The sequence below is a fragment of the Podarcis gaigeae genome (genome assembly GCF_964106915.1).
Source record: "Podarcis gaigeae genome assembly, chromosome: 5".
Taxonomy (NCBI): Eukaryota; Metazoa; Chordata; class Lepidosauria; order Squamata; family Lacertidae; genus Podarcis; species Podarcis gaigeae.
Genome location: NC_139681.1, coordinates 30,719,146 through 30,746,670, shown reverse-complemented (window position 1 = coordinate 30,746,670; position 27,525 = coordinate 30,719,146). Strand labels below are relative to the sequence as shown.

The 27,525-nt window shown below is 42.9% G+C and overlaps 2 protein-coding genes across 3 annotated transcripts in view; one reads left to right on the top strand and one right to left on the bottom strand.

The window, feature by feature from the left end:
* Positions 1-1,389: 1,389 nt before the first annotated feature.
* TACR2 (tachykinin receptor 2) lies at positions 1,390-14,346 on the top strand. Its single transcript, XM_083738098.1, has 5 exons — positions 1,390-2,354; positions 7,835-8,029; positions 10,902-11,058; positions 12,209-12,405; positions 13,482-14,346. Exons 1-5 carry the CDS (start codon positions 1,960-1,962, stop codon positions 13,678-13,680), a joined length of 1,143 nt encoding a protein of 380 aa, XP_083594224.1. The 5' UTR covers positions 1,390-1,959; the 3' UTR covers positions 13,681-14,346.
* Positions 14,347-15,388: 1,042 nt separating this feature from the next.
* HK1 (hexokinase 1) overlaps positions 15,389-27,525 on the bottom strand; it is a 51,239-nt gene continuing 39,102 nt past the window's right edge. For both annotated transcript variants that reach the window (XM_083740594.1, XM_083740593.1), the window contains exons 10-18: positions 27,187-27,491; positions 23,248-23,396; positions 23,034-23,153; positions 22,143-22,238; positions 21,625-21,724; positions 21,292-21,475; positions 20,669-20,824; positions 19,189-19,422; positions 15,389-18,294 (exon numbers count right to left, since the gene is read on the bottom strand). In XM_083740594.1, the coding sequence (XP_083596720.1) occupies positions 18,150-18,294; positions 19,189-19,422; positions 20,669-20,824; positions 21,292-21,475; positions 21,625-21,724; positions 22,143-22,238; positions 23,034-23,153; positions 23,248-23,396; positions 27,187-27,491 (1,489 nt within the window). In that variant the 3' untranslated portion in view covers positions 15,389-18,149. The remainder of the gene's footprint in view (positions 18,295-19,188; positions 19,423-20,668; positions 20,825-21,291; positions 21,476-21,624; positions 21,725-22,142; positions 22,239-23,033; positions 23,154-23,247; positions 23,397-27,186; positions 27,492-27,525) is intronic.

Below are 27,525 nucleotides of genomic sequence, written 5' to 3'. Positions count from 1 at the left end.
CTATGAACAGACTATTAGAACAAACTATTCTGTACCTATGCCAGACCCCTTGGTAGAAGGCAATTGACTGTTGTGGTTGGTTGGTTGGTTGGTGCTAGCCTACATGGCTTAGTAGTAGCCTACATTTCCATACTGGTTAAAGAACTTTCCTTTCCTCTGTGGCCAGCATAGAAACTAAGGCTACGTAATTTCATGTGCTAGTAAAATGTTTGCAGGCCAGGAATTTTTATAGGTACACTTGTACAGGTGAACTGATATATGGAAATGTACTGATATGAATAAGCAGTTGGGGAAGTTGGGGTGAAACAATGTTGACTCAAGGTTGGACACTGTTTGGTTTAAAACAAAGTCTTGTGCTACAGGTTACATTAGACGTAGTCTTCTGGCAATGGTGCACACTAGTCAGAGCTTGGATTAATAACTTTGGCTTTCAAGTAGTAGACTACATGATTTTAGATGCTGAACAAAACATTCTTAAAATAGTGCTTATACACCTATGGCTTGCTAGCTATTTCATTACCGGAGGTTTTCCCTGTGTTCCTTTTTTTAAAAAATGGGATAAGCTACTGTTCTGCAGAAATTTCTCAACAGACTTGAATAATCCAGTTTAAATATAGTGGAAATCTAACTACATTTTAAGGGTAGTCTCAGAGCAATGGGATAATCTCAGAATTTCCACTGAAGATTTAAATACACAATAAACGAGATGGTTCTCTGTGTGGTGCAATTACTTAAAAGTTTGAAAAAAATAAATAGGCACATCTCAGGAAACTGTTTTAGACTATACAGGCCTAGTAATAAGAATAAATAGTAGTCATAGATAAGTTAGGCATATTTGAAGGCAACTCACTGCATCAATAAAATACCATTTTATTAGGAGAAAATAATGTATGGGATCCAAGCAACCATCTCCTGGGCATAGGCAGAAAGCCCTCATGCTTACATGGGTGGGAAGGAACGGTATTTCCTTCCTGTGACATTCCCTTGTGCTTCACAGAGCCTTCTCAGGAAGGCTGTTCTTGAGATTGGGATCTTTTCATACGAAGAAAATGACTGCCTCTGAGCAGAATATGGTTCACAGCAGTTGAGCTCCCAGCCACTGTTCACAGTCCAATGTGTAAGCTTCTGTGAAGCTCTCACAGCAGTCAGGAGGAGATGGATTTCACAATCCTGAATACATTTTTACTGTCTTCTGTATAGTTGCTTTGGAACTGTTCTCGCAAACCCTCCTAATAATATTTATGGCACACTGCAGGCCAAGTTCTTAGTGAAACTCTCACCAAGTTAAACGTGAGTTGTGGATATGCAAAGGATAAATGTATTGGCCCTAATAGGGTAAAATCTCTGACGCTCTTCGCTTTAAACCTGAGAGGAACAGAGCTATGAAGATTACTACAAAAACGTGGGGCAAGGGGTGGAACTCCAGCGTCACGAAATTGGATTTCGTTAGCTATTGTATATTCTAGCCTCTCCGCCTCTTTTCAATTCTCGTTAAGCCTGTAGATTTATTTTTTTTGCCTGTTTGACTGCTTCCAAAATGTTTCAGTGTTACAAAGGAAGGGAGAATTAAAGTCCAGCAACTCCATGCTGCGATATCTTTTGATCTCTTCTTTTTTTAAAATACAACACATTTTAATAGAGTTACCATAACCTGACACTTCGATTCTTCAGAAGATTCTTCTTATCACAGATCTTCTGAATATTTCTGTTGGTCATTAACACCAGCAGATATTCAAATGGATTTGTGGTGGATATGAGCATAGAAGAGCTGTAATCGCTTCCTGTGGAAAACCATTGTGTGGTACATGGAAGATCTCTAAACTGAATGTGGGATGCACATCAAAGTCAGTGTGTCATGTTCTGAAGATCTCCAAACTGCGAGTTCACAGCAACAATGCTAGGACTGCTGTAAGAAAGTAATCCCATTTCACAGTTTTCGACAGTGAGCTGAAGAAAGTTATGAAGACAATTTCCTCCTCAAACATAAGCAACATTTCAGTGGATGACATTTCCATAGACCATGTCAACCAGACCGCGTTTTCTCAGCCTGGCTGGCAAATAGCACTTTGGGCTATCACCTATTTATTCATAGTCATCGTAGCGGTTGTGGGCAATGGCACTGTCATTTGGATTATCTTGTCTCACCAACGGATGAGGACTGTTACCAACTATTTTATTGTTAACTTGGCTTTTTCTGACCTGCTAATGACTGCCTTGAACACAGTGTTCAATTTTATTTATGCCAGCCACAATGTCTGGTTTTTCGGTGAGGGATTCTGTCGGTTTCTTAACTTTATTCCTGTTACGGCAATGTTTGTGAGCATTTATTCTATGACTGCTCTTGCTGCTGAGAGGTAAGAGTTTTGAAGTTGAACTAAATTTTGTTATCCTATTTTATTTGTTTTTAAAGGGTTAACTTATAAAAGCTGGGTTGAAAGAAGTTATACTAACCAAACTGGAAAAGCAGCTGAATTTTTACAAATCTAGGCATATTTACTTAAAAGTAGATCTCACTGAGTTCTACAGCACAATCCTATGCATGTTTACTCAAAAGTAGGCCCCTTTGTGTTCACGGTGGCTTATTCCCAAGTAAGCGTGCATAGAATTGCATCCTTACTCTCTAGTAAGTATGTTTAAGATTGTAGTCAAGGGGAACAGTCCTATACCTGGGAACGAACACACACACACACATACACACAGCACTTCTAAATAAGCCAGAATCAAGTTGCCATATTATGACTTGGAACTTGCATTTGGAACATGGGATAATGAGCAAAGGGGACATTATATTCTGATCCTGAATTATTATTTTGCACTGAAAGATGTAATATTTAAAGGGTTTACTGGTAAAACACTTCCCTTTCCTTGCTCATATGCACACCACCAGCTCCCAAACAGCTCCATCTGGTTCCTTTAAGATGCCTACACCAAGGGGTACACCCTGAAGCTGCTGAAATCTGCACAGTTTGGTACCCAGTAGACCCAGGTACCACCCCTTCATGCTATCAAAGAGTTTATATAACAGAGTAAAAGCAGATCCCTAAGTCAAAGGTTAAATGTGGTTTTCAACAAGAGCAGAGTCTGGCTGAGTCTTATAATTCAGCAGGGAAGCACTCCGCAGGACACAAAAAGGCCGTCCATTCCTATTATGGTAATTTAAACTTTATGGAAATTGTTTATCACTACCAAATCAAAAAGGCGATATTACAGAAGTTTCAGTGGGCTGCTAAATAGCTTCTACTATCTTGATCATTTTCTGAAAGTCCCATTCAGTTCCCTAGGTTTTTTTTAGTCTCCAGCAAGACTTACAAATATACCAGTACTTGATCTTCTTATTTATCTGTTTTTGTTTAGTGTTACACCGAGTCCTTGTTCACACATCATTTACGGACAGTGACTCATAACCTACAATACAGGAAATATCTGAATGCCTTATTTCTGAGGACAATGCAAATTAGGTTCCGTTTCCTCTTGTCAAAAAAAAGGACAAGTTAGCAAGATCCTGCCAGTTCAGAAACTTTTTTCACTTAGAGTCAACAGGACAAAAGTCACCTCTGGGAAACACCCAACATACTAGTCATCAAATATTTATTTAATAATAAAATACAAATAATACAAAATTATGTCAGTGTAGCTCCTGCGTTCAAATTAATTTATAATTCATAAACTCCCAAGTTTTAACCAGATGTAAAACATTGTATTTCCCCATTATGTTCAGTGTCTGCGTGGTTCCTATATTCCTATTAACAATAAAGTCCAAGGGTGTGAGACAATTGTCATATTGTCAATATGGCATACAGTGGTACCTTGGGTTACAGGCGCTTCAGGTTACAGACTCCGCTAACCCAGAAATAGTACCTCGGGTTAAGAACTTTGCTTCAGGATGAGAACAGAAATTGTGCAGCAGCAGCGTGGCGGCAGCAGGAGGCCCCATTAGCTAAAGTGGTACCTCAGGTTAAGAATAGTTTCAGGTTAAGAACAGACCTCCAGAACAAATTAAGTTCTTAACCCGAGGTACCACTGTATAAGGAGGTCTCTGTGTGCTTTGGTGAACCCTTGGATTTGCACAAGTGGAAAGAAATGGAGGGGAGGAGCAATATGAGGCTCCCAGCCTATATAGACTTACTTGGGAGTAGCGTAAGTCCCACTAAACTCAACTGGGGCTTACTTCAGAGTGGGTATATATTAATAGGGCTGCACTGTCAGCCACAGAAAGAAAAACCCAAACAGGAAGAAAAGAGATCTGTGCAGACATTTCCTTTCAGGAGGCAGAGGTGAGTGAGGAATAAGCAAGTATCAAATGTGGAATCAGCCAGGCATAGCATTGTTCAGAAAGCACGCCAAACTGCTCATGGGGCAAAATGCAGGCTTGTAGGGGTTTCCTTTTCACAAACCTGAATCAGCCAGTACAACCCAAATATATCCACACTTGCAGAATGCAAGCAATATGTGCTATTAAGCAGATAAGCCCACTCCTCGGTGGGGTAGACAGTAGTAGTCGATCATGAAAACAGAAATAAATCAGTTTCTGGGAAAGATTAATGACTTTAATAGAAGTAGCTTTTTCCGGCTCAAAGTCAAGGGCTGCTGGTAACAGATACATTGTGTAATCTGGAGTTTACCACAAATTTATTTTAAAAAACAGTCCTCCAAATCAGTTTATTTTCTCTACATCTCCCACTTTGGGATTCTTGGGGAAGAACTTATAAAACTAATGCCTTTTTTATTTTTATTAGTTACGTAGGAAAAGTTGAACTTCCATTTTTATAAAGCACAAGGTTTGTGCCATAACCATAAACTGCACCACTCTTTAGGGAGCTACCCTAAGTGCAAGAAGCTGATGTAAAGAAAGCCAGTGGAAATAAAGCTGGCATGAAGTTACACCTGATCCAAATCCCATTCAGCAGCTAGGCAGATGCTGCTGCCCTGCCTAAGTCGGGCAGAGGAAAAACAAGTATTTAAAACAGTGTTCTGTGCTGGCTTGCCAGGTTATGTAACTAGGCTGAATCTACTTAGGATCCAGCCTAAGGCCCACCTTCCCAGTCCTGCCTCCACCATGCCCCAGAATGCTCCCTTTCGGAGACTTACACCAGCCTCGGCTCAGCCTTTTTGGACTGCCACCTTTTCCTGCCTGGGAGGCTGCCTCTTCTGTTTTTCTTCCCTTCACACTACTGCTAGTCATAAAAGATTTCTCAGGAAAACAGGTAGGCTGCATTTATCTTCCTTGGGAAAGTTTACAAAAACAAGCCATCATTTCTTGCTGTTTGGATTAGGGGTGCCAGATTTTCCTGTGCCATGTGTGACAAATGGATGAAGTTATCTTCCTCCCCACACGGCTAAGATGTGGGGAAGCTTTGCCTGCTAAACTTCTGCTTGTCATGTGGCTTTTAAGACACAGGAGCCATGCCAGAAAAAGTTGGCACCCCTGAAATTAATTTTATACATTCTGCAAAAGCTCCGGACAGATCTTCCAAGCAAAGAGGCTGTCGTAATTTGGCAGTAAGTAATTGGAAGCGAATATTTTTTGTTTGGGTTTTGATTCACTCAAAGGTGCAAAAGTTAAGAATCGACAAGACAATATATCAATTGAACAGAACAAGTACTGTTGCACAAGTTGTATTAGGAACATAGAAAGCTGCATTGTACCAAATCAGATTGTTGGTCTATCTCACACACTACTGACCCAGTACGATAGTGGGACAGAAAGAAGAAAGTACATAAATGTAATGATGGTCACCGGCTTAGATGGCCCTAAAGGAGCGTTAGGAAAATGGAGGCAAGCGATGGCTACTAACCACAGCAGCCATGTTCTCCCTCAGCTGTTGGAGGCAGTATGTCTCTGAATACTAATTGCCAGGAAAAGCTCTGTTGCACTCATGCCCTGCTTTCAGGCTTCCCATAGGCATCTGAGAGCCAGTGTGGTATAGTGGTTAAGAGCGGTAGTCTCGTAATCTGGGGAACCGGGTTCGTGTCTCCGCTCCTCCACATGCAGCTGCTGGGTGACCTTGGGCCAGTCACACTTCTTTGAAGTCTCTCAGCCCCACTCACCTCACAGAGTGTTTGTTGTGGGGGAGGAAGGGAAAGGAGAATATTAGCCGCTTTGAGACTCCTGAAGGGGAGTGAAAGGCGGGATATCAAATCCAAACTCTGGTTGGCCATTGTGAGAACAGGATCCTGGATTAGATGGGCCTGGGGCCTGATCCAGCAGGACTGCTCTTGTGTTCTATTATCTATCTATACGTACTGACTAGCAGTTGCTCTCTTCCCTTGCAATGTCTGAAGTTGTCAGGCTTTGAACCTGGAACCTGGAACCTTCAACTGAGTGGCTGGGGCAATCCAGTCAGATGGGTGGGGTACAAATAATTAAATTCTTATTAACATTCAAAGCAGGTGCCCTATCACTAAGCTATGGGGGAGAAATTTTATTTTGTTTGCTTTTTAATGAGAAACATTATTGAACCAATACGTGAACTGAAACACTTCAAAAGTAGCACTTCACTGAATTTTGCAATGTTATTCTCTAACCAGCATGTTCAAAAATGGGTATATTAGGGGGGAAGTGTGCATTAAATTGCTTGTTAGTGAAAATAACATACAAAACACATTATATTGGGGAGGTATATTTTAAAAATGTAGATATTGGTTAAGACTACATGGACAAAGGTGTATATTAGGAGAAATTTGCACCAAAGTTGCTGACAAATTTGCATGAGGCATTAAAAAGATTAAATCACAAATTGCTGTGGAAATATGAAGAGATGAATTTAAGAATGGGGAAAAATAGAAACCTGGAGAAACCAAAACTGAGACATTCATTCATCCATAGCTATGGCACTTCCATGGAATAACTTGCCCTGAATTACTGTACTTCCTGCAATCTCAGAGTAAACAAACTACAAGGAGGCAGGAATTAATCATTGTACAAATAACTCTTCTCAGCAGAGCCACTTACTTAGGTATACAAAACCCTGGGATCATAAATCCTATCCTTGGCGTTAGAAAAAGCTACCAATTTTGGGAAAACTCAGCCACACTGGCCATGCAACATCAATTATTGTCGAAAATGTCATTTTCTGTGTGTCCTACAGTACGTGTGTGCTATGATCACAGAGCACATTTATCAAGCAGGCCACGCTGGCTTCCTGGTCATGTGTCAGTCAGCAACCCGAGATGAGTGTTCAGAACAGGTGTGAGATAAAATGCACAACATGTCATTTAAACTGGAAGGCGCAAGGGTTGGAGAGAGGCTGACGGGAAAACATTTCCACTGCTCAGTGAACAAATCAGGCCTGTGGGAGCAGCATGACTTTTTCTTAAAAAAATAAATGATTGCCCCTCACAAAGCTCATACAAATCACTATATAGTCTGGCCTTATTTACACCAATCTATACATATTTGTATGCATACTTTAACTAGAGAACTCCATTATAAAATTTGGAGGCATGCAAATATTGAAGTAGAGCTGTATATTCCCCTCGCCACAGCTTTTTATTAGAGGTCACTCCAGAAGTTCCCCAAGTTTCAGAATCGGCTTGGGAGTGAATGCTCAGAAGACTCATTTGTACACACCAAGCATTTCCCACAGTCCTTTGGATCTGTAGATTTCTTTCCACATAAATGTACACAGTAGAGTGGAGGGGATAATGCGCGGCCTCTTCTACAATGTTTGACTCATTTATTGTGAATATGGCTGTGTACACACTATACCTTCAAAGCACAGAGCACAGTCTTCCCCTCAAAGAATTCTGGGTGCTGCTGTTTGCAAATGGTTGCTAGGAATTGCAATTTTGTGCAGGGTGAACTGCGGCCTAATTCTCTCTCTCTTCCTTTCAGGTATATGGCTATAGTTTACCCTTTCAGGCAAAAGCTCTCTGCTGGGTACACCAAAGTGGTCATAGGAATAATCTGGTTGGTGGCTTTTGGGCTTGCTTTCCCACAGTTCTTTTATGCACAAATTCGTGTCGACTACGGAATGACCAAATGTGTTGTTGCCTGGCCAGATGACGTTCATCGTAAACATCTCATCACGTAAGATGATCCTGAACCCCAAAATACATGTTGGCAGCTGAGAACTCTTGATTTAAGGGGGAAAGAGAGAACACGAATGATGTTGCTAAAATCCTGCCTTAACCATCTGTTTTTAGCCAGAATCCATGTTACTACTATGTCTTCTTTACACTTGATGGAGGAGAGTGGAGGCAAACAGGTGACCACGTTAATATTCATGCAGTAATCAGGGATACTGCCAATTTAGGGTGTTTGATCCACAGATTTCAATGAAGTTGCAGTTTTCTAAAGTGAAAGAAGGCTGTGACATTCTGTGATGGGGGAACGAGGGTTGGAACCAGGAACTCTAGACCAAGGTGATCAAATTTAATTCAAACAGGGTTTCATATATCGATTAAAAATCCTTCAGACTTATCCGAGTTAACTGAATGGCAGGACCATCCCAAGACTTTTAAATCCTTGGGGGAAAAGGGATGCCAGTGTTCCTTCCATACTAGTAATTTAGTCTGGGATCCCATCTATCGGTTTAGATGCCATTGCTGGACAATTCTGGCAATGTCATAGCATTGGAGTGCTATGGGATGGCTGTGTTACCCTCTCATCTTGTCTTTAAAAGTCAATTGCAACATTAGCTTCCATGTATTTTCTAGCAAAATATTCCTGAGGCTTTTCAGAGCTACTGTATCTTTACCTAAAAGCTTCCTCTTTGCAGCTGCCAACTTTATTTGCTTTAGCCTATAATTGTCCTTTAATTAGTCCTTCCTGCTCTACACTTTCATTACCAAATTTCTTTTTTCTTTTAACTGAAAAATAGCATAGTGTCACAAATATGGGGCAATTAATTCCTAATGAAACATCACATTGAACAGAAAATGCTTAGCGGAAGAGCATCACAGGGAGCAAGCTTCTAATTAAAGTTGCAAGGTGGGTTGCCTTTGTCCCAGCACAAAAAGCGAAGCACTTACCTCAGTACAAGCACTCTCCCCGTTGCAAGAAATTGATGAGAAAGGCACAGATATGTACTGGTAATCTTCTGGCCCAATCGAGATTCACACAGAAACAAGGATCAGCAAGAAGCGTCTGTTTGAACAATCGCCATGCTTCCTGTTTGAGAAATACCAAATCAAAATCTGGCACTGAATGGGATGCCCTCACTGTGATATGAAGCAAGACTTCTATAGAGTAAAAGTCCCATTAAATCTGTAAGAGAAATTTTGACAGTTGATTATTGGTAGTGAAAAAAATGTTTAGTCAAAACATGGCAATGTGGTGGACGCAAAAAGAAGGGGGAAGCGGTGTGACCTCAAAAAGCAGGCCTTGGGTCCAGTAGATAAAAGGAGTGAGGGGAAAATGGAGAGATATCTTGAGACCTTGCAGTGATCAGCCTTGCAGTGATTAGCCTTGCTATTTGTGGCAAAGGGAAGGATTTCCCCCATGTGTTCTTATCTCTTCCTCTGTCTGTCTCACCTCTTCCCCTTTTAGTCCGGGGAAAACCACACTCAAGGCTAAAACATAGAGTCCTTTGTTCTGTTTATGAGGTTCTGGAATTCAAGAAGCCAAACATTTATGGAGCTTTGGGCACAATCCTCATCTCCCTCCAGAAAGGAGGCACGGTTATTTAAGCATTGCGTTAACATCACTCCTTGAACATTTATCATCAACCATCTTCTACAAATACTGTAGTAGCCTTCTGACAAGCTGTCTTCATGCCACTGGTTTACTGTGGCCACTGTCACATCACCAAAAAAAGTGTGGGAGCACACAAAATTTTACACAAATTCACACTGTATACATGATATGCTAATTTATACGTATGGTTGCAAATTTAGAAACAATCACTATAATTCAAATATAAATTAACTATCATTTTGTCATAGTGGAGAAGACTGTGACCAGTTGATCTGTAGGTTTGCTCGGTCTGTTGTCCCCATGTTAACTGTTGATGGGCAACTTCAAGGCTTTTACTCTCCCTTCATAAGTATCTGGTCAGGCCTTCTGACAGAGGTCACTTTCAAAACAGCAGAAATTATAGAACCTTAAGTCAGAAGGGACCCCACGGATCATCTAGTCCAACCCCATGCAAGTCCTTGGTAAAGTAGGGCAGATGGTCACCCTAAACAGCAGTTTATAATTTTGAGAGTATCACTTTTGAAAGACCATTAATGGTACAGTGGTGCCCCGCAAGACGAACGCCTCGCAAGACGAAAAACCCGCTAGACGAAAGGGTTTTTCTGTTTTGGAGGCGCTTCGCAAAACGAATTTCCCTATGGGGTTGCTTCACAAGACGAAAAAATCTTGCGTCCCCCAGCGGGTTTTTTTTGCTTTTTTTTGCCCTTTTCCTAAGCCGCTAAGCCGCTTATCAGCTGATCCGCTGATAAGCCGCTTAACAGCTGATCGCTGGAAGCCGCTTGACAGCTCTAGCACTAATCCGCTAAGCTGTCAATGGGCTTGCTTCGCAAGACGAAAAAACCGCTAGACGAAGAGAATCGCGGAACGGATTAATTTCGTCTAGCGAGGCACCACTGTACATTGTGTTTTGATAGCTTCCCCTCACCGGCCTTGCTTCACATCCTCCTTGAGTGTTTTTGTCTGATTGGAACATGACATTGAACTCTGAAAATGACTTGTTGCTTGCCTGGATGGAGAATAGAGTGTGTGTGTGTGTGTGTGTGTGTGTGTGTGTGTGTGTGTAGAAACTACCCCAGTGTACAAAGATACCATTTACATTCACTGCTCTGGCCACTCTTGCCCTGGAAACCACTGGCCCCAGAAAGTTTTGGAAACTCAGGCAGAAAAGCATTTATTGTTCTTCCCAATACACCGAGGTTCTTTTTGGACTGAAGGAAGGGAAACAAGCTCTATCCATGCTCAGCTCTTTCTCTCTTTTTTTCAGGTACCACATTACAGTCATTGTTTTGGTGTACCTGCTGCCCCTCCTAGTGATGTTTATCACATACAGTGCAATAGGAAAGGCTCTGTGGAATAATGCTGTTCCTGGAGATCACACTAATGTGCTCAGCTACCAGCATATGATTACAGCCAAAAAAAAGGTTAGTTGTCATGAGCTAATAATTGCTGCTTATAGCACAGTGGTAACATGAACCCAGGGGTAAATCTCACTGCTGCATAGTTTCGTTATCAGCAAGAACAACAGACCAGACACACCTCCGGCTAAGACTCGGACTGTGTATGCAATATTTCTTAAAAAACAACAGGATAGGTACAGATCATGACAAACCTGTTCCTAAACCAATGGTAGGAGCGCATTAGGTGCAGAGTTTGTGGGAATGTGTACAGTCTCGATTTTTCAAATTACCACCTAAGTTTCAGCAAATGCCCTCTGCTGTCCTGGATAGGTACTACAGCATGATGCCTCTAACCAGCATTATAAAAGGTAAAGGACCCCTGAACAGTTAAGTCCAGTCAAAAGTGACTATGGGCCGCAGTGCTCATCTCGCTTCAGGTCAAGGGACCTGATGTTTATTCCCAGACAGCTTTCTGTGTCATGCGGCCAACATGACTAAACCGCTTCTGGTGCAACAGAGCACCATGACGAAAGCCAGAGCACACAGAAATGCCATTTACCTTCCCACCATGGCGGTACCTATTTATCTACTTGCAGGGGCATGCTTTCGAACTGCTAGGTTGGCAGAAGCTGGGACAGAGTAATGGAAGCTCACCACAGTCACACGGATTCAAACAGCTGACCTTCTGATCAGCAAGCCCAAGGGGCTCAGTGGTTTAGACCACAGTGCCACCTGCGTTCCAGTAACCAACATTATATACATTGGCAGCAAACAAGTAGGGCAAGATACTGCTAGCTAAGGGGGTTCAACTTGAATAGTCACCACCTGTCACTTCCCAATCCTAATAAGTGCACGTTTCTGGGATTTGCGGCAACATTATCACAGCAGCATTCTGCACAGCCACAGTTGCCTTTATAAACAAGTTACTACTATATATTGCAGGGATGAGGAAACTGTCATTAATACAACTATGCATTTATCATATTGTCTGGTTTGGTTCATAAGAAACTCCAGGCACAAATTGCTGCACAGCCATGCATCACAGACTTTCTGAGGACCCACCCTAAGCCTGTATTTCACGAGAAATTGGTAGCAGCCTCTTTGACATCACAGGCACAAATCTAGGACCAGAAGAATGACAAAGCATTCAAAGATTTCTCTTACCTTTTTCTAGTTCGTCAGGACAATGGTTGCAGTCGTGATCACATTTGCCATCTGCTGGTTCCCGTATCATCTCTACTTCATCTTGGGGAACATCCGGAAAGACATTTACAGGCAGAAGTACATTCAACAAGTATACCTGGCGGTATTTTTGCTTGCCATGAGCTCTGCGATGTATAGTCCAATTATTTATTGCTGCCTTAATCAAAAGTGAGTAGTGCATGTGTTAAGTGGATGCAAGCAACTTGGGAGTATCACTGAAGTGTAGGATAAAAATGCTCATATATAAATATAGGAACCTAGGAAGCTGTCTTATATCAGTTCAGATCATTGGCTCATTTTGCTCAGTGTGGTCTACGCTTAGGGCTTATCCTTATATCATATTTAGCTTAACCTCTAACATTTACAATGCAATCATTTACATTCCCGCTCTGAAGCAAATACCACCGAGTTCAATGGTGCTTACTCTCAGGCACATTATTAACAAATTCCACAAAAAACAGCGCTTTTCTCTAAATGTGCATCACATTCCTTTGACAGCCTCTGTATTCCATCAGGTAAACAGTCCATTTTTCTTTGCAGAGATAATTTCCTTTGGAGGTTCAATATGGAGGTCACACAAAATTCCTCATTCATCAGACTTTATTCAATAATGTGTTACGGGACAGAGTACAAAAGCGTCTGTCAGAGCACACACCCTATATAAGGAAATATACGTCATCTTGACCATTCATTCTCTAGCCAACCACCTTCTGCCACCTCAGCACCTCACCTTCTCTCATCCAACCATAGTCCTTGGAAACACTTACTCAACCCAAGTTATTTGCTGTACATGAGGAGACTTCCTTGTGCCTTTGTCAAGCAATCGGCCATTAGGTTCCTCCTAAACTGATTCTTACCAGTTTGGGGGCGAGGCTGCACTCTTGCATACGTGATGCAAGATCCTCATGAATAATGGGTTTTGCAGAATTTCTACCTTCTCAGACTGTACAAGGGATGGGGAGCTTTTTCTGACTACATTCTGGGGGGTCACATGCTAGTGGTTGCTGGGTCAGAGGCAAAAGTAGACAGAACAGCCAATGTGACTTATGCTTTGGTATCGGTCACACACAAGTCAGGTTTTTCTATACAGATTTCTCTCTCCACCCTGTCAGGAAAGAGGTGCAATCACCCTACAAAGACACAGTCCACCCAGACAAAACACTTGAGGAATCCCTCAAGTCGGAGGCTCTCCATCCCTCATCTATACCATGTAACACTTGGCTTGTGTTTGCATCCATTTACAGGTTCCGCTCTGGTTTCAAGATAGCTTTCCAGTGCTGCCCTTGCATCAAAGCAACGGAAAGAGACAGACTTAACCTTACTCCCCGATTGCCTTTAAAGAAGACCTGGAGAGATCACGCATCTAACAACCTGACAAGCACAGGAACACAGACAACCAATACGGACAATGTACCATTAAGTACTATGTATTTGGTCGTTTGACTGTTATGCCAATAGCTTGATTAATGGCTTCTTGTCGTGTTTCTTCATTGCAGATTAAAAATATTACCACAGAGGCTTGTGACAGATTTGGGAGTATTCTTTGCAGTGCTTCACACCAGCAACACAACCAATCAATTCCTCCATCAGTGTTATTGCTTGAATGTCTTAGTGTCTGAAAATAATCTCAACGCCATACGCTCATACTATTATGGAAAGCCACAGGGCCGACCCAAGACATTTTACTGCCTGAGGCAAAGGACAAGGTGGCTCACCTCCCTATTCCATGTACAGAAGCCAACTGGACTAGCTGTTGAATCTTATTTCAATGCTGGCAATGGGACAGCATCCATCGTGGCACCTGATAGCAGCAGACTAGTTTAGGGGTCCAGGATGGACTGTGGCACACACAGAGCAGATTGCATACTTCAGAACAAATAGAAAAAAGGCATTTTTTCCCCAGTCCATCAGCTGGCATTAAAAATTCAAATACAGTGGTACTTGGGTTCACAAATGTAATCCCTTCCGGAAGTCCGTTTCAAAACCAAGACGCACTTTTCCATAGAAATACAAAATGGATTAATCCGTCCCAGACTTTTAAAAAACAATCCCTGAAACAGCAATTTAACATGAATTTTACTATCTAATGAGACCATTGACCCATAAAATGAAAGCAAAATCAATGTACTATACTATAAAATAAACAAGACAGTATTGTAGATGATAAAAAATAAAATTATTATTTTTCCCTTACCTGCACTGATATTGTTTGGATGGGGGGCTCTTATCCATTTCCCCAGTCACACCATCAATCAATCAGTGGCTGAACTGGGTTCCAGTGTTACAAAAACAAATAAACCGAAAAAGCCTCAAAAACAAAAAGGCAAAATAAATAGCAAAAAAGAAGTACCAAACAATCTGCTCCAGAAGTCTGTTTGACTTCTGTAATGTTCAAAAACCAAGGCACAGTTTCTGATTGGTCAGGCGCCCTGGAAACAACAGCTGCATCAGATGATCTGCTTCCAAAAAACGATCGAAAACCGGAACACTTACTTCCAGGTTTTCAGCGTTTGGGAACCAAAGCGTTTGAGGACCAAGGTACCACTGTACCAAAATCTGTAGTGTATACTTTAACAGTAGTAGCAGTTTTTAGAGTATCACCTGGATTGCCTTTTAGAATACAGGAAACTACGTTCTCCCATTAAGCTCTACATTGTCTATATAATTACTGACAGCTGCCCTCCAGGATTTGAGTGGAGTCTTTGAAACCTAGAACTCTTCAATGCAACACATGTGCTCTACCTATTCAATGCTGAAGGGAAAAGCTACACAAACACCATCATTATGCTATAACTGGTGAACCTGCAAGGGGGTGGGGTGGAAGTAAAGCCTGGTCCTAGAATATTAACCATCAGCCAACACTGATTCAACTCAAGGACACAACACGTAGCAGTTCTTGTGTCAAAGAGGTGTGCAAGTGTGTTCAACCCAAGGCTGAAATCTGGTGGGACATTTTAACACTGTTTCGTAAAGATACATTTGCTAGAGGCACACATTTCTCAGGAAATATCTGGAATCTAGAATTGAATCAAGGAGTTTTTACTTTAAATATTCCCAGTTTTCATTGCTTTTAAAACACACAGGGATCTTCCCCACCCTTCTCCAAAGCACCAATCATTCCTTTGCCAGAAAGAATCACCAAACACCAACACACGTCAAAAAAAGTTTAATATTGTCACAAATATTCACTTTGCACTAGTAAGTACTGCTGCTACTAGTGGTGCAATGTAAAAAGACTTTCTAGCATTGCAAATCCAGGGAATCATGCAGATCTTCAGGAAGACACACACGCACACACACACACACACATAAAGCTGAGCTTACTGCTTGTGACTCATGTTACCACACAACATTCGATCACAGTGCACCAAAATGCATACTGAAATGTTTATTAGCATGGGGAATCCAAACCTTGAGGAGCAGAGAAGAAAAATAAGTCTGCAAATCTCTTTTCTTCTGGCCAATGGTGATATTTAGTTGAACAAACAACAATTCATACTTCGGAGAACAAAAAGATCTAAAATGGTAGTGGGTCGCTTCTGCGGCAGCTGTTCAGAAAACTAACTGCAGGCTAACCAAACTTAAAAGACAAGCTAGCTAATTTTGTATTTGTGCAATTCCAAATAGGAAGGGAAAGGTGATGTGGGTGGTCTGCGTGCGACGGCGAATTTCTTCTGTGCAAATTAGGCAAGTTTGCATTAATTAATTTGCACCAGAAAGCTTCACGTTATAATCTGGCATGCTTATTTTACTTGCTTCTTTTTTAAAAAAAAAAAAAAGCTAAAAGATTTGAATCTGCTAAGCTTGGCTGATTTGCAATGGGCAAATGCATTGTTACTAAGAATCTTAACAAACCAGGGGGGTGGGGATCCATGGAAAGGTAAATAACCGGGGACTGGGGGGGCAGGATGCATCCCACATCACTATTTGCCAGCCCTTTCTATTTGCTGAGTGGCAGGCTGGCTTGACTTGCAAGTCTAGCTGAATCTAGTCCCAATGCTGGAAGTTTCCTTGCTTTAGGCACCCTTGGAGCAGGCTGGTTTGGTGTTACTTGCCTGCAATGCTTTCCCAAGCACCCTGGAATTCCTTGCCCCACACCCTATGTGGATTGACACAAGGACAGTTCCTTGAAACCTTACTCATCTAATTGTTAGATGCTACTGCTATCTATATATCTAAAAGCAGGGCTTTTGGGGCCCCATTGCTATTCCAAGAGAACAAGGGACACATTCATGGTGAGTTCCAGCACCTCTTTTTCTAGAAAGACAACACTGTTTAAAAGCCTGGTTCTGAAGTTAATGTCACTTTTAAAACCACATGGAAAGGTATATACTTCCAAACATCAGGGGGGATTATTCAGCTCCATTAAAAATCAGTGTGATTTTGGCCTCCATAGGACCCACTGTTAATGGCGATTAGGATGCATTTCATTCCACCCCTTCCCCTATTATTTATCTAGACTCAGAGTGTAATTTTTTTAAGCACTCGTGTGAGTGCTGCCATGTGGGAACTAGCTGTTAATGCAGATTAGAGGGCTCCCTAGCAAAGCACCCAAACACCACTTTGCTCGCTCAGGTCTGGTCATCCATTCGCTCCCATACATATGGACATACCAGGAGGCAGCGGCTGTGTCTGGGAAGCTGCCTGCTATTTTAATTTGTCCACCACATTCCGGGGCAATGTTACATTGGGTGCACAAGGGCATTGTGGGAAAATTAAAATGGCAGCTTCCCAGTGACAGCTGCCAAAGGCTCACAGCCAAAGGCCTGGGCAGGCCAAAAAGCCAGGTTAATTCCAGCTTTGGCAGGTGGACAAAGATGTTGGGAATGGTGTTGGCCTTGCAGTGCGGCACAACGTTTCCAGAAGCAAATACATGCCGTGGACTTGCCAGAACTCCCCTAGATAACCTGCAGCCATGTCACTCCCACACTGAAAGCACTCGTGCAATTGCTACACAAAGGCAGTCCGTGAACCTGGCTCATTACACTGGCTCTCAGAGCAGCAAGGGAGACCAGGATGCCCCTTTTAAAAATTAGCATCCTCAACTCACCAGAATCTAGCCAAACCAAGGGAAGGGCACATGGAAAGCTACGGTCAGAGGTTTGGATTATCTCTGGGGTCAATCCTTCTCTTGGGGTTTTTTTTTGGGGGGGGGTTTACTAGCACAGGCTTGCCTTTTGGAACAGCACAAATCTTACTTGGAAACATGACATCATTCACCAAAGCAGCGGAAAAAGCCAGTGATATTAAGACATGTCAGGAGAGCCCCTTATTTCTTTCCTAGTGACTGAATTCAATGTGCAGAAGACAATTCTGGCTGCTAAAGGAGACCTTGCTACAGGAGCACGGAGTGCAGCTCAGCAGATGTGAAAACTTCAAAGTTGTCTGAAAGGAAAAGGGTGCGGGGAATCAAACATTTGGCTAGAAATTCAGAAAAGAACTGCTAAGCTCTCTTAGCATAAGCATTCGTGTCCTACTCAGCACTGTTGGTGGTATATGTATTTAACATGGAAGTAGTAGCAGCTGGAAATAATACACTTGACACACAGAGCCACCTGCTCTTTTCCTTGGACATCATTTGGCTGTAATTTTAGACCTCGAATAATAAACCTATTTTTGACATTTGTTTAAATTATAGATCCTCCTTTTTTCCTCCTTTGAATGATTTACACACGGGGAATGTACCAAATAGGGCAGAAAAAGACACATGCAGACAAGGGGTTCAGAGGAGGGAGATATTATCAGCAACAGCAGCACACTCTATTCAGTATCCTATTTTTATTTTTTAACTCCAACGCTTCCATAGAGCAGCAGTGGGACTCTGGGCTTCCCCTCTTGCCAGTTCAGACTACGGAACTGCTGCTTTTCGCAAGGAAGTGCTCGGAAGGCAGAATGAGCCAGTGGTGCAGAGTTCAGTTATGCTCAGCGTCACGCAGTCTACATCCCACGGCAGTGATGAGGGCGGCCCCTTTGCCACTGCCATCTTCGGAGAGAAGGAATGTCACATCGCACTTGGGGGCCAGGTCCTTTACCGTTTGGTGCATGACCCTTGAAAAACTGTGGGGGAGAAAATAAAAAGAGGGAAACGTGAGGGAGGGCTTCTCTCTGCCAGTCCATAATCACGATAAGGTCTCAAGATTACCAAGGAGGTTTCATTCTCTTTTCAGCAGCAATGATTCTGAATACCAGTTGCTGGAAACAGATACCTCAGTTGGTTAGAAAGTGGTCTGATAACGCCAAGGTTACAGGTTCGATCCCCATGCATCTTCCTGCATTACAGGGGGTTGGACTAGATGATCCTCAGGGTCCCTTCCAACTCTATGATTCTATGAAATTGCAGGAAAGGAGAGAGCTTGTGTGCTCACATCCTGCCTGCAGGCTTCCCACAGGCATCTGGTTGGACACTGTGAGAATAGGATGCTGAACCAAACAGGCCACTGGCCTGATCCAGCAGGCTCTTCTTATGCTCCTCCATGTTAAACCTTATGTCAGTGAACGGAGCCAGACACTCAACATGCAGACTTTACAGAAGAAAATGGCAGGAGATCGCAGAAGGAAGCAAGGAGCAGCTGTGATATAAAGGGAATTCCTTCTCACTGTTTTCACACACCCATCCGCAGTCATTTCTATAAGGCATGCACCTGAAATATGCATCTGAGTCCATTCATTTTTATGGAAATGAGAATTAGAAAGCCCTTATCCTTAACCTATGCCTATGGAGTCTGCAATGAAACATAAGCTCAAGCCCAAAAGAATGGTGGAGTACACAGTGACTACTCATTAAGTGAGCACACAGTAAGCCACAAAACATGCAGGCTAGAAGAAAAGGCTCTCTTGGCTATTTCATCAGAGCATTCCCAATCTCTCACAAGCCAAGCACTGCTTTTCACAAAGCTTTAAGACACTTCCCGGACCACAGACAGCAAAAGCACATAATTTCCCAGTACTTACTGTGGGTGAAGCTTATACAGCGTACCATCGACGCCCACCGTTACAGCCAGGTGGTCCAAGCCTCTGTTCTCCCTTATTTTGTCTACAACGGCAGCCATCCCGGCTCCACACAGCTGAGCCGCCCTCCTTGATACTGCGCCACACACCGTCTTGACGATGATACTGTCATCACAGGTGCTGTTCAGACCAAGCTGCTGGAGGATTGTACGGACCTGAAGCAGCGCTAACCTGTCACTGTTGAGAAGACCCAAGGGGAGAAGGGGGAAGAGAGAGAAAACAGAGGCTTGAATTCGTTTCCAAAATCCTCTGCTTCGGTGGACACCAGAGATAAGGGCACCAGATGCTGCTGGACTCCAATTCCCATCAGCCCAGCAAACATGGCCAATGGAATGTGGCCAACAACATCTGGAGGGCCACAGGTGTATGCAGTCAAAGACTCCGTTGGCCTGGGTACCATGTGCATCACTGAGTGTAAAACTGAAGCCCTATTCTGGCATTCAGGGTAAAGATACATTGGCTGTAAATGGAGGAGCAGGCACCCAACATCTCCCTCCCTGCTGGAATGCCAGCTCAACCTCAAACCAGTCCACATTAAGGGCAAAGGTCCTCCCCACAGAAAAAGCCTCTTTGATGCTGAATGCAGGAAAGTCTCAAATGGAGCCAGGGAAACTTTCGTGTGCACTCCTGCCCTTTCCCTATTTAAGACCACTTATGTCATCTCCAGACACCTAAATACAACACTGGTATTGAAATCCACATGGCTAAAAATGCCTCCCATCACACTCTGAGCAGCCCCTTTTCACTGCATTCAAACTATCCTCACTTTCTCAGGGTCTGGAATAGGTATTGGTCCCAGAGAACAGGAGAGCATTGCCCTGCTGTACTTCCAGCTGTTCTGGAAGCCATTCTTTCCCCAGCTGATCTGTCTCTGCTCTTCGCAGTGGTCTGCCGCTCTAGAGCCGCTTCTGCCTCCATCTATACTGATGCAAAAAAAAGCACTACAGCGCCAGCTGGTGACAGACTGCGGTATTACAGCACTGTTGCAGTATTACAGCAACGTTAGGAGGCAGACCCTAACATTTGCTACTCAAGCGGCAAGTATATTGTAATATAAGGTTGTTTGAAGTTAACTGGGGAATATGATGCAGCACCAAGGAGAACCATCCACACATCCAGGAGTCAGATTTGAAAAAATGTTAAATTTGTTCAGATTTGGGAAAATGTTGATTTGTTTTAATTTAATTTAATTTGTTTTAATTAGTGACCAATTTGGGGGAAACAAATGAAAATCAATAAAAAAAAGATTTGCCGAAGTTTGCTACTCAAAAAATGCAAAAGTAAAAACCAAACCAAACCAAACCATGAAAGAGAACGACAAATATGGACTGTGTAAAAACTCACAGTAGATTGTGGAGTATTCTTATAATGCTGATATCATTACCTAAGATTTTCGAGAAAAAGTACATCTAAGCTCACTTACCTCTCTATCTGTGAAAGGAACTTTGTTTCAAAAATGCCCCTCGTTTTCAGTGTCTCTGAAATTTGACCTCTGAAGAGGAATCCTCTTTTCGTGAAGTCAATCAAAATGTTCCGGACGATTTCCCCCAAGTACATTCCACTGATCATCTTCTCATACCTGCAAATCACAGACAGAAGAGGGGTTCAGAATGAAGGGTGTGTGTGTTAAGGACAACTGAGAAAAGTTTTGCTGGTGATTAATCCTTAATCTAGAAAAGCCCGATTATGTTATTCCACCCCATTCATTTCAATGCAAAGGGAACACAATGCATATTTGGGGGGGGGGGCACGGATACAAATACATTTTGTTTGCAGGCTGAAAGCAACAGCAGGCACTAATACGCAGCTATGTTTTCTGAATTGATTTCTGTTCTGGACACAGCAGAAACATGCAATTTCCTCTCTTGTTTATGTTGGGAGTTTTCAGACACCCACCAGCCTTGCTGCCTCTGTGCACCCAGGCTGTGTGTTTGTCTTGAAGTCCAATCAGGTGATCACAGTAATGAATGTGACGAAAACCATCTCTGCTGCAGCACCTCAGCACAAGCCTTCACCCATTTCCAACAACATTTCAACCGCAAATACCTTTGCTTGCCGCTGTTTAATGAGTAGTCATCAACAGCTTTGTCATAGATTGTCCTGATGTCATCTAGGCATCCGTTGTCTCCAAACGCGCCCCATTCCATGTTCACACACATTCTTCCTTGCTCTCCTTCTACCATCTCTATGTTTTTTGTTTCTTCCATGTAACATGCATTGCTGCCAGTTCCTGGAACAGTGAAAGAATCAGATCCAATACCAGAATAGACCAAAAAAGGGACACAAAAAATCATCTGGTAGTTATAGGACCTACTGCAATGGGTCTTAGAATAATGAGGCACCCAATGAACCAAACTAAATAGCAAGTCCCATTCTTACCCACAATGAGTCCAATTTCACAATTGGGATCTTCATAGGCACAAGTCATCATAGTCCCGACTGTATCATTCACCACGGCCACAACATCCAAGTCAAATTCCTTGGAAGAAGTAACAAAATTATATACTACAATTGCTTCAATTGAAACACGGCGGAGTAGTATTCACCAGTGGTTACAAGTTGAGGGAAACAAGCCCATGCCTGTCATTTGCAAATATCGTAATAATCAGGAAAACACAGGTCTGTTTTAAATAATAGCAATTTCATTTTCATTCCAATGTCCAGAGGGCAGAAGCCAGAGCAACGAGTTCTGCCAGCAGAATGTGAAAACCACCCTTTTCTTCCCCAACACCACACCATCCACAGATCTGCTCAGGAAGGTTAGGAGAACCCCCAGAACAGGGGATCTTAAGCAATGCAGAGGAAGAATAAGAACACACAACAGTGACTCATAAAACAAACAATACATGATCAACACCATCCGCTAATTTTAAGAAATCACAGAGGGGGAAACTCACTTCTCTTCTTTTTATTCCTTCCCGTAGCAAATTAACAACATCCTCCCCTTCGCAGTCAGTAGCCTTAAAGCCCTTGGTCCAGTTCAGAAGGATGCCCTAAGAAAAGGAACAAGAAACTCAGTTCATTGCAGTATCAGAACAAACCAGAAATAATCACCACCTGGGCATCCAGGTGCAGTAGCAGACCCAACCAGCTAATGAACCCACAATGGCATCAAGAGCTCCTCATATGAATACATATGCAGCTGTTGTTCCTGGAGATCCAAACCGTGGGGTGGTATTTACCACTAGCCCACATTATCCAAGTAATATCTTCTGAAAGATGATGAATGGTGTGATGTCACTGTGTTCAGCTTCCAGCCAAGCACAAATGGCAGCCAATGAAGTGGAGCAGGGGGAATATCCAAACTACAAGTGAGATGACATCATGCACCTCCTTTCATTAGTTGTTACCATGGGAACATGGGTTAACAACAAAGATTGATAGCAGCCAGCTATGCCCCTGCAATATCTTGTTTCGGCATCACTTTTAAAGGCATGCTGCAGTTAAGTCTAGAATCTGCAGGTACAGTGGGGCTTAACTCAGTGATAACAGCCCATGCCTTGCAGGCAAGAACTCCCAGGTTCAATCCTCAACATCTCCATTAAGGCCTTGGAAAGACTGGAGAGGTGGCTCCCATTCTGTGTAGATTATCCTGAGCCAGATGGACCACTGGTCTTAACTCAGTATAAGGAATACTGACTGTGTCAATATTCTTTGCATGTGCAAAGCTCACACTCACGCTTGTCTGCCTGCATACCTCTTCTCAACCGCTAAACTGCAGCTGAAAATCCACTCTTAAAAAACACATATGGAAAAGTTTCATTACAGAAATAAGAACAATAACTTACAGCATCTAAGCTTGTCTGTTTGCAAGGGAAAGAAAACGTAAAGCCCAGGGGGAGTCGTGCACCTTTTATTCCCATGTAGTCCAGGAAATCCGAGATGCAGGAAACAATGTGATCAAACAGCTGCAAAAAGCAAAATAAATTAGTGTGTATCGCAAGCACTGTGCAGTCTCTGAAAGATAGCAACAACACAACATCCTCTGTACTACATGCTCACCTCCTCTCCGGTACCTTGCATGACTTCTATAGGAATGGCATAGATTTTATTGTGCATCTCCACCATTCGCCTTTTACCACTTCGGATTTTCACAAGCAAAACTCGGAAGTTTGTTCCTCCAAGATCCAGGGCCAGGAAGTCTCCGTTCTCTGCAATGAGATATTTTGACCAAGCAGGAAGTGAGGAACAACGCATCTAAATTTTCCGAACTTTTAGTCCCTGGCGCTTTTACAAGAGTAAAAGGCTCTGTCATCTACTGTGAACTCATTGTGTTTCCAGTGCTGGGTTTTTAATCAAGAGTTTACACAACTTTATCCAAAATGCATATGCATCCTGTACAAATGTGTGCATATATACATATCCATGTGGCACATTGTTCCTCACCCCAGCTTCACATCAATAGGAGTCCCCAAGCAAGAGCTTTCCCAGGTTTTTATGTTGGTGACACACTTTTTATACAGTGGTACCTCGGGTTAAGTACTTAATTCGTTCCGGAGGTCCATTCTTAACCTGAAACTGTTCTTAACCTGAAGCACCACTTTAGCTAATGGGGCCTCCTGCTGCTGCCGCGCCACCGGAGCACAATTTCTGTTCTCATCCTAAAGCAAAGTTCTTAACCTGAAGCACTGTTTTTGGGTTAGCGGAGTCTGTAACTTGAAGCGTATGTAACCTGAAGTGTATGTAAGCCAAGGTACCACTGTACATGCATCATTTTGCAACACAGTAATTCAAGGTTTGCATCATTTTGCAACACAGTTATTCAGTTTTACTAGCAAACAGGAAGTTAAACCTTTCCAGCCCCGGGAGGAGCGCGGGCGGAGCGTTCGTGTGATACGCCAACACACTAACGTGCGCCTTTGCATGGTGTAAACATATCCCTGCCTCGTCAATGCCCTCTGGTGTGTACACAAACAGAAACCCACCTGACGCTAATGAAGCCATGCCGAAGGCAATGTGAAACTGGTGGGTGGGGCTTCACGGCACTCTGAGGCGGTAACGAGAACAGATCCTTACACTGAGCTCAAGTTATTCATGCATTTAAACAAACACGCTTAACCTGGCTACTTTTATTTTGGTGAAAAAGAGGCCTAATGCAATGTAATGCCCAATGCTGGATTATTGCTGAAAACCGCCCCATATTCTACTTACCCCTAAAGGGGCACTTTCAGAATCAAGCAACAAAAAACAGGACGGGACCCTGATCTGGACACACAAACATGAATGTTTTTACTACAAAATAGAAGCAGCCAGGTGAGAACATACTTCTTCAAAATACATGACTTACAGCACATGTAGTTAACTGAAGGAGAGCAGAAAGGAGGACTGAAAGAGGAGTATTCCCCTTTTTTGGCTCATTTTTAAATGGCTTGCTGCTCAGGATTCTGAGAACCGTCTTACTGAGGGGAGAAGTCGCGTTTAATTAGTCCATCTTGCCTGATGCAAGATCACATCAAGGTCGCAATGACTGTGCAAAAATCCTCTTGAGTCTTTCAGCATATACACCCCCTGGTGCTGGGCAAAGATGCCCCTAGGCCCTGACTGGTTAATGGAAAAAGCTACCCTTCTGCCTTTCTGATAAAAACTGGTGTTTGGCCTGGGTCTAATGGCCCCCATTCGGATGTTGATTGTGAATCACAACAACCACATATTCCTGGGTTCAGCTTGTTAGTGAGGTCTGTGACCCTAATAGAGGATGAGACAAGCTAGCTTTCTTATTTTTTATCTGTACTTGAATTCCCAATGGTATCTTTACATTCTAAGCCTTTTATTAACCACCTTCTATGGTATTGGGTTCTCATGTTTATTTTTACAAACATTTGTGCATTTAACCTTGGGTGGCTTCTTAGAGTAAGTTCGGCTCAGCATCTTGTACCTGGCTGAGTAACTTGTAGGTTGGAGGCTCAAAAGACAGTGAATAAACTGTTTGGCTCTTATATGGGTGAATCCCAAGGACACCCAGAAAAAAATTGAATTTTCCTAGGCTAAGGATGGGGGGGGGACCAACAGGGGTGGCGGCAGTACTAGTGATCAGGCTTGGTTTTTTCACTAGTCTCTCTCTCACGCTGACAACTTGGAATAACAAAACATTACATGCTGGCAGTGTGGGAAAGGAAAGCCCTATACATAGAAAACTTATTTACATGGTGACAGTGTTGGGGAAAACCCTTGGTTGAACAAGTAGGATCTCTCTACAGGGTGGAGGGTGGGGACACACTGCAATGCAATTATTCTCTTCAAAAAAGCAAGAGAAGTTGGCTTGCTGGGAATGGATGAATTACTATACATACATGGAACATTAGCCAGCAGATGGCGATGTTTCTCCATCTTCATTTAAAAGGTGTGCTCTTTCAAAGAAAGGCAAGCTTTTGTTTTACAGAGCCATCAGGAAGAGAGACAAGGAAATGCAAGAACCAAGTGAGTGCCACATCAAAAACCCACTGGAAGTCTAAAGGACCACTCAGTTAATGAGTAAGTGACAAAGCAGGGACTCCTGTCCGTTGCCAATGGCATTTTTTTATGTGGTGAAATGAGGCTGAACTGATTTTATCTCCATTTGATTCTGGAATACCGAACCTGACCAGAACCTGTACAGTGGTACCTCGGGTTACATACGTTTCAGGTTACAGACTCTGCTAATCCAGAAATCGTGCTCTGGCGGCACAGCGGCAGCAGGAGGCCCCATTAGCTAAAGTGGTGCTTCAGGTTAAGAACAGTTTCAGGTTAAGAATGGACCTCCAGAACGAATTATGTACTTAACCCGAGGTACCACTGTATGTGATGTGATGGGTTTCAAACTGGAATTCTCCACATCCTAAGAAACCTTCCAAAAGCACATCTACAATCTGAGCAAAGATGGGTCTTGAATGTTCACTGGACTCATTTGACATAGCAAAAATCAAATCAGGCAGGTGTCGGCAAACTAAGAAAAAAGTGGTCCCTAGGAATTGTGAATCTTAGCTCATCATGGAGCAGTGATATGTTTTTATTGCCATCCTCATAGAAGAAAGGCATGGGAAATTTTAGTTGGACCACAATTGTGATTTTCTGTTTCTGATGAATTGAGATGACTAGACTAGAGCATATGAAAACCTCATCAGCAGAAAAGTGGTATATTAAGGCTAAAATCCTAAATACACTTACTGGGGAGTAAGCCCAATTGAGCACAGTAGGTGTTACTTCCAAGTAAACATGCATAACTGCACTGTAAACGTACTAAATAAATCTGCAGGACTGATATTAAGGATCAATATGGCATGGCACGTATTTATTAGAGCTAATGAATTCAAAATCTGTTCAACTTTTAGATACAGGCCAAGATTTAAACAGGCATCTACACCCTCTGCACCCCGTTGCCTCCTCAGAAAATGCTTCCACCAGGTTCTCCAAACTGTTCTTCAACATCAACTGGTTCTACAAAGCAGTTTGCAGCTTTCCAAAGTGGGGAGGGGGACATCAGTCTGAGGACATAAGCTATTTTATTTCCATTTCCCCAATGAAAAGTGATAGCAGTGTTCAGGATCCTGAACACAAAATTCTACAAGAACAATGGGTGGGGAGGCAGTTATGGAGGAATGTCTCCTTAGCTGCATTTGGGGGTGGGGCTGTAAAACGTTCCTTTTTTCATTTGAAATGTCCCCCTAGCGCAACTTTTCTCACTGGTCCATATGCTTTTAAGTTATTGCATTCCACTCTTTAATTCTGTGAACTTGATATGGTTGTAACTCCATTTTTCTCTCTGTGTTCTTAAGTCACTTTGAACTGATGCTGGGAAAGCAGCACCTCAGTATTTTAAAAACAAGCAAACCAGAAATGCATGGAAAGAATGCCCCCCCCCTCTATCTGGGGGCTCCCAGCCTTAGATTATGAGCTGCCTCACTCTGCAATGAGGAAACTAGGCTGCCTCTTCCAAAGGTCCCTTCCCAAGGACTAAAGACCTACCTGTCCCATCAGGTGTGCTGCGGACGAAGGTGGGCAGCATTTTGACTTTGGCGTGATCGTGCGATTTCTTCTTGAGGCCTGCTTCTATTTCCATCCTCATCCTCTTCTTCACCTGCAGCAGCTGCTCATGAGTGAGCTTGAATTCAGCCAGAGTCTCGTCTATCAGGCGGTGCTGCTCTGACAGCCGGTATGCTACCGCTGTCACCATCGCAGCGCCCTTGCCGCTGCCGCTCTCTGACAACAAAAAGCGCACGTCTGAGTCGGGCACTAAGCGGCGTACGGTTTTGTGCAGCCGTCGGGAATACCTGCAAGGGGGGGGAACAGTAGATTCAGCAATAG

Coding starts and splice junctions, on each gene's coding strand:
- TACR2 (XM_083738098.1), top strand. CDS start 1,960: ATGAAGACAATTTCCTCCTCAAACATAAGCAACATTTCAGTGGATGAC. Junction 8,030..10,901: donor CATCGTAAACATCTCATCAC/GTAAGATGATCC, acceptor TCTTTTTTTCAG/GTACCACATTACAGTCATTG. Junction 11,059..12,208: donor TGATTACAGCCAAAAAAAAG/GTTAGTTGTCAT, acceptor ACCTTTTTCTAG/TTCGTCAGGACAATGGTTGC.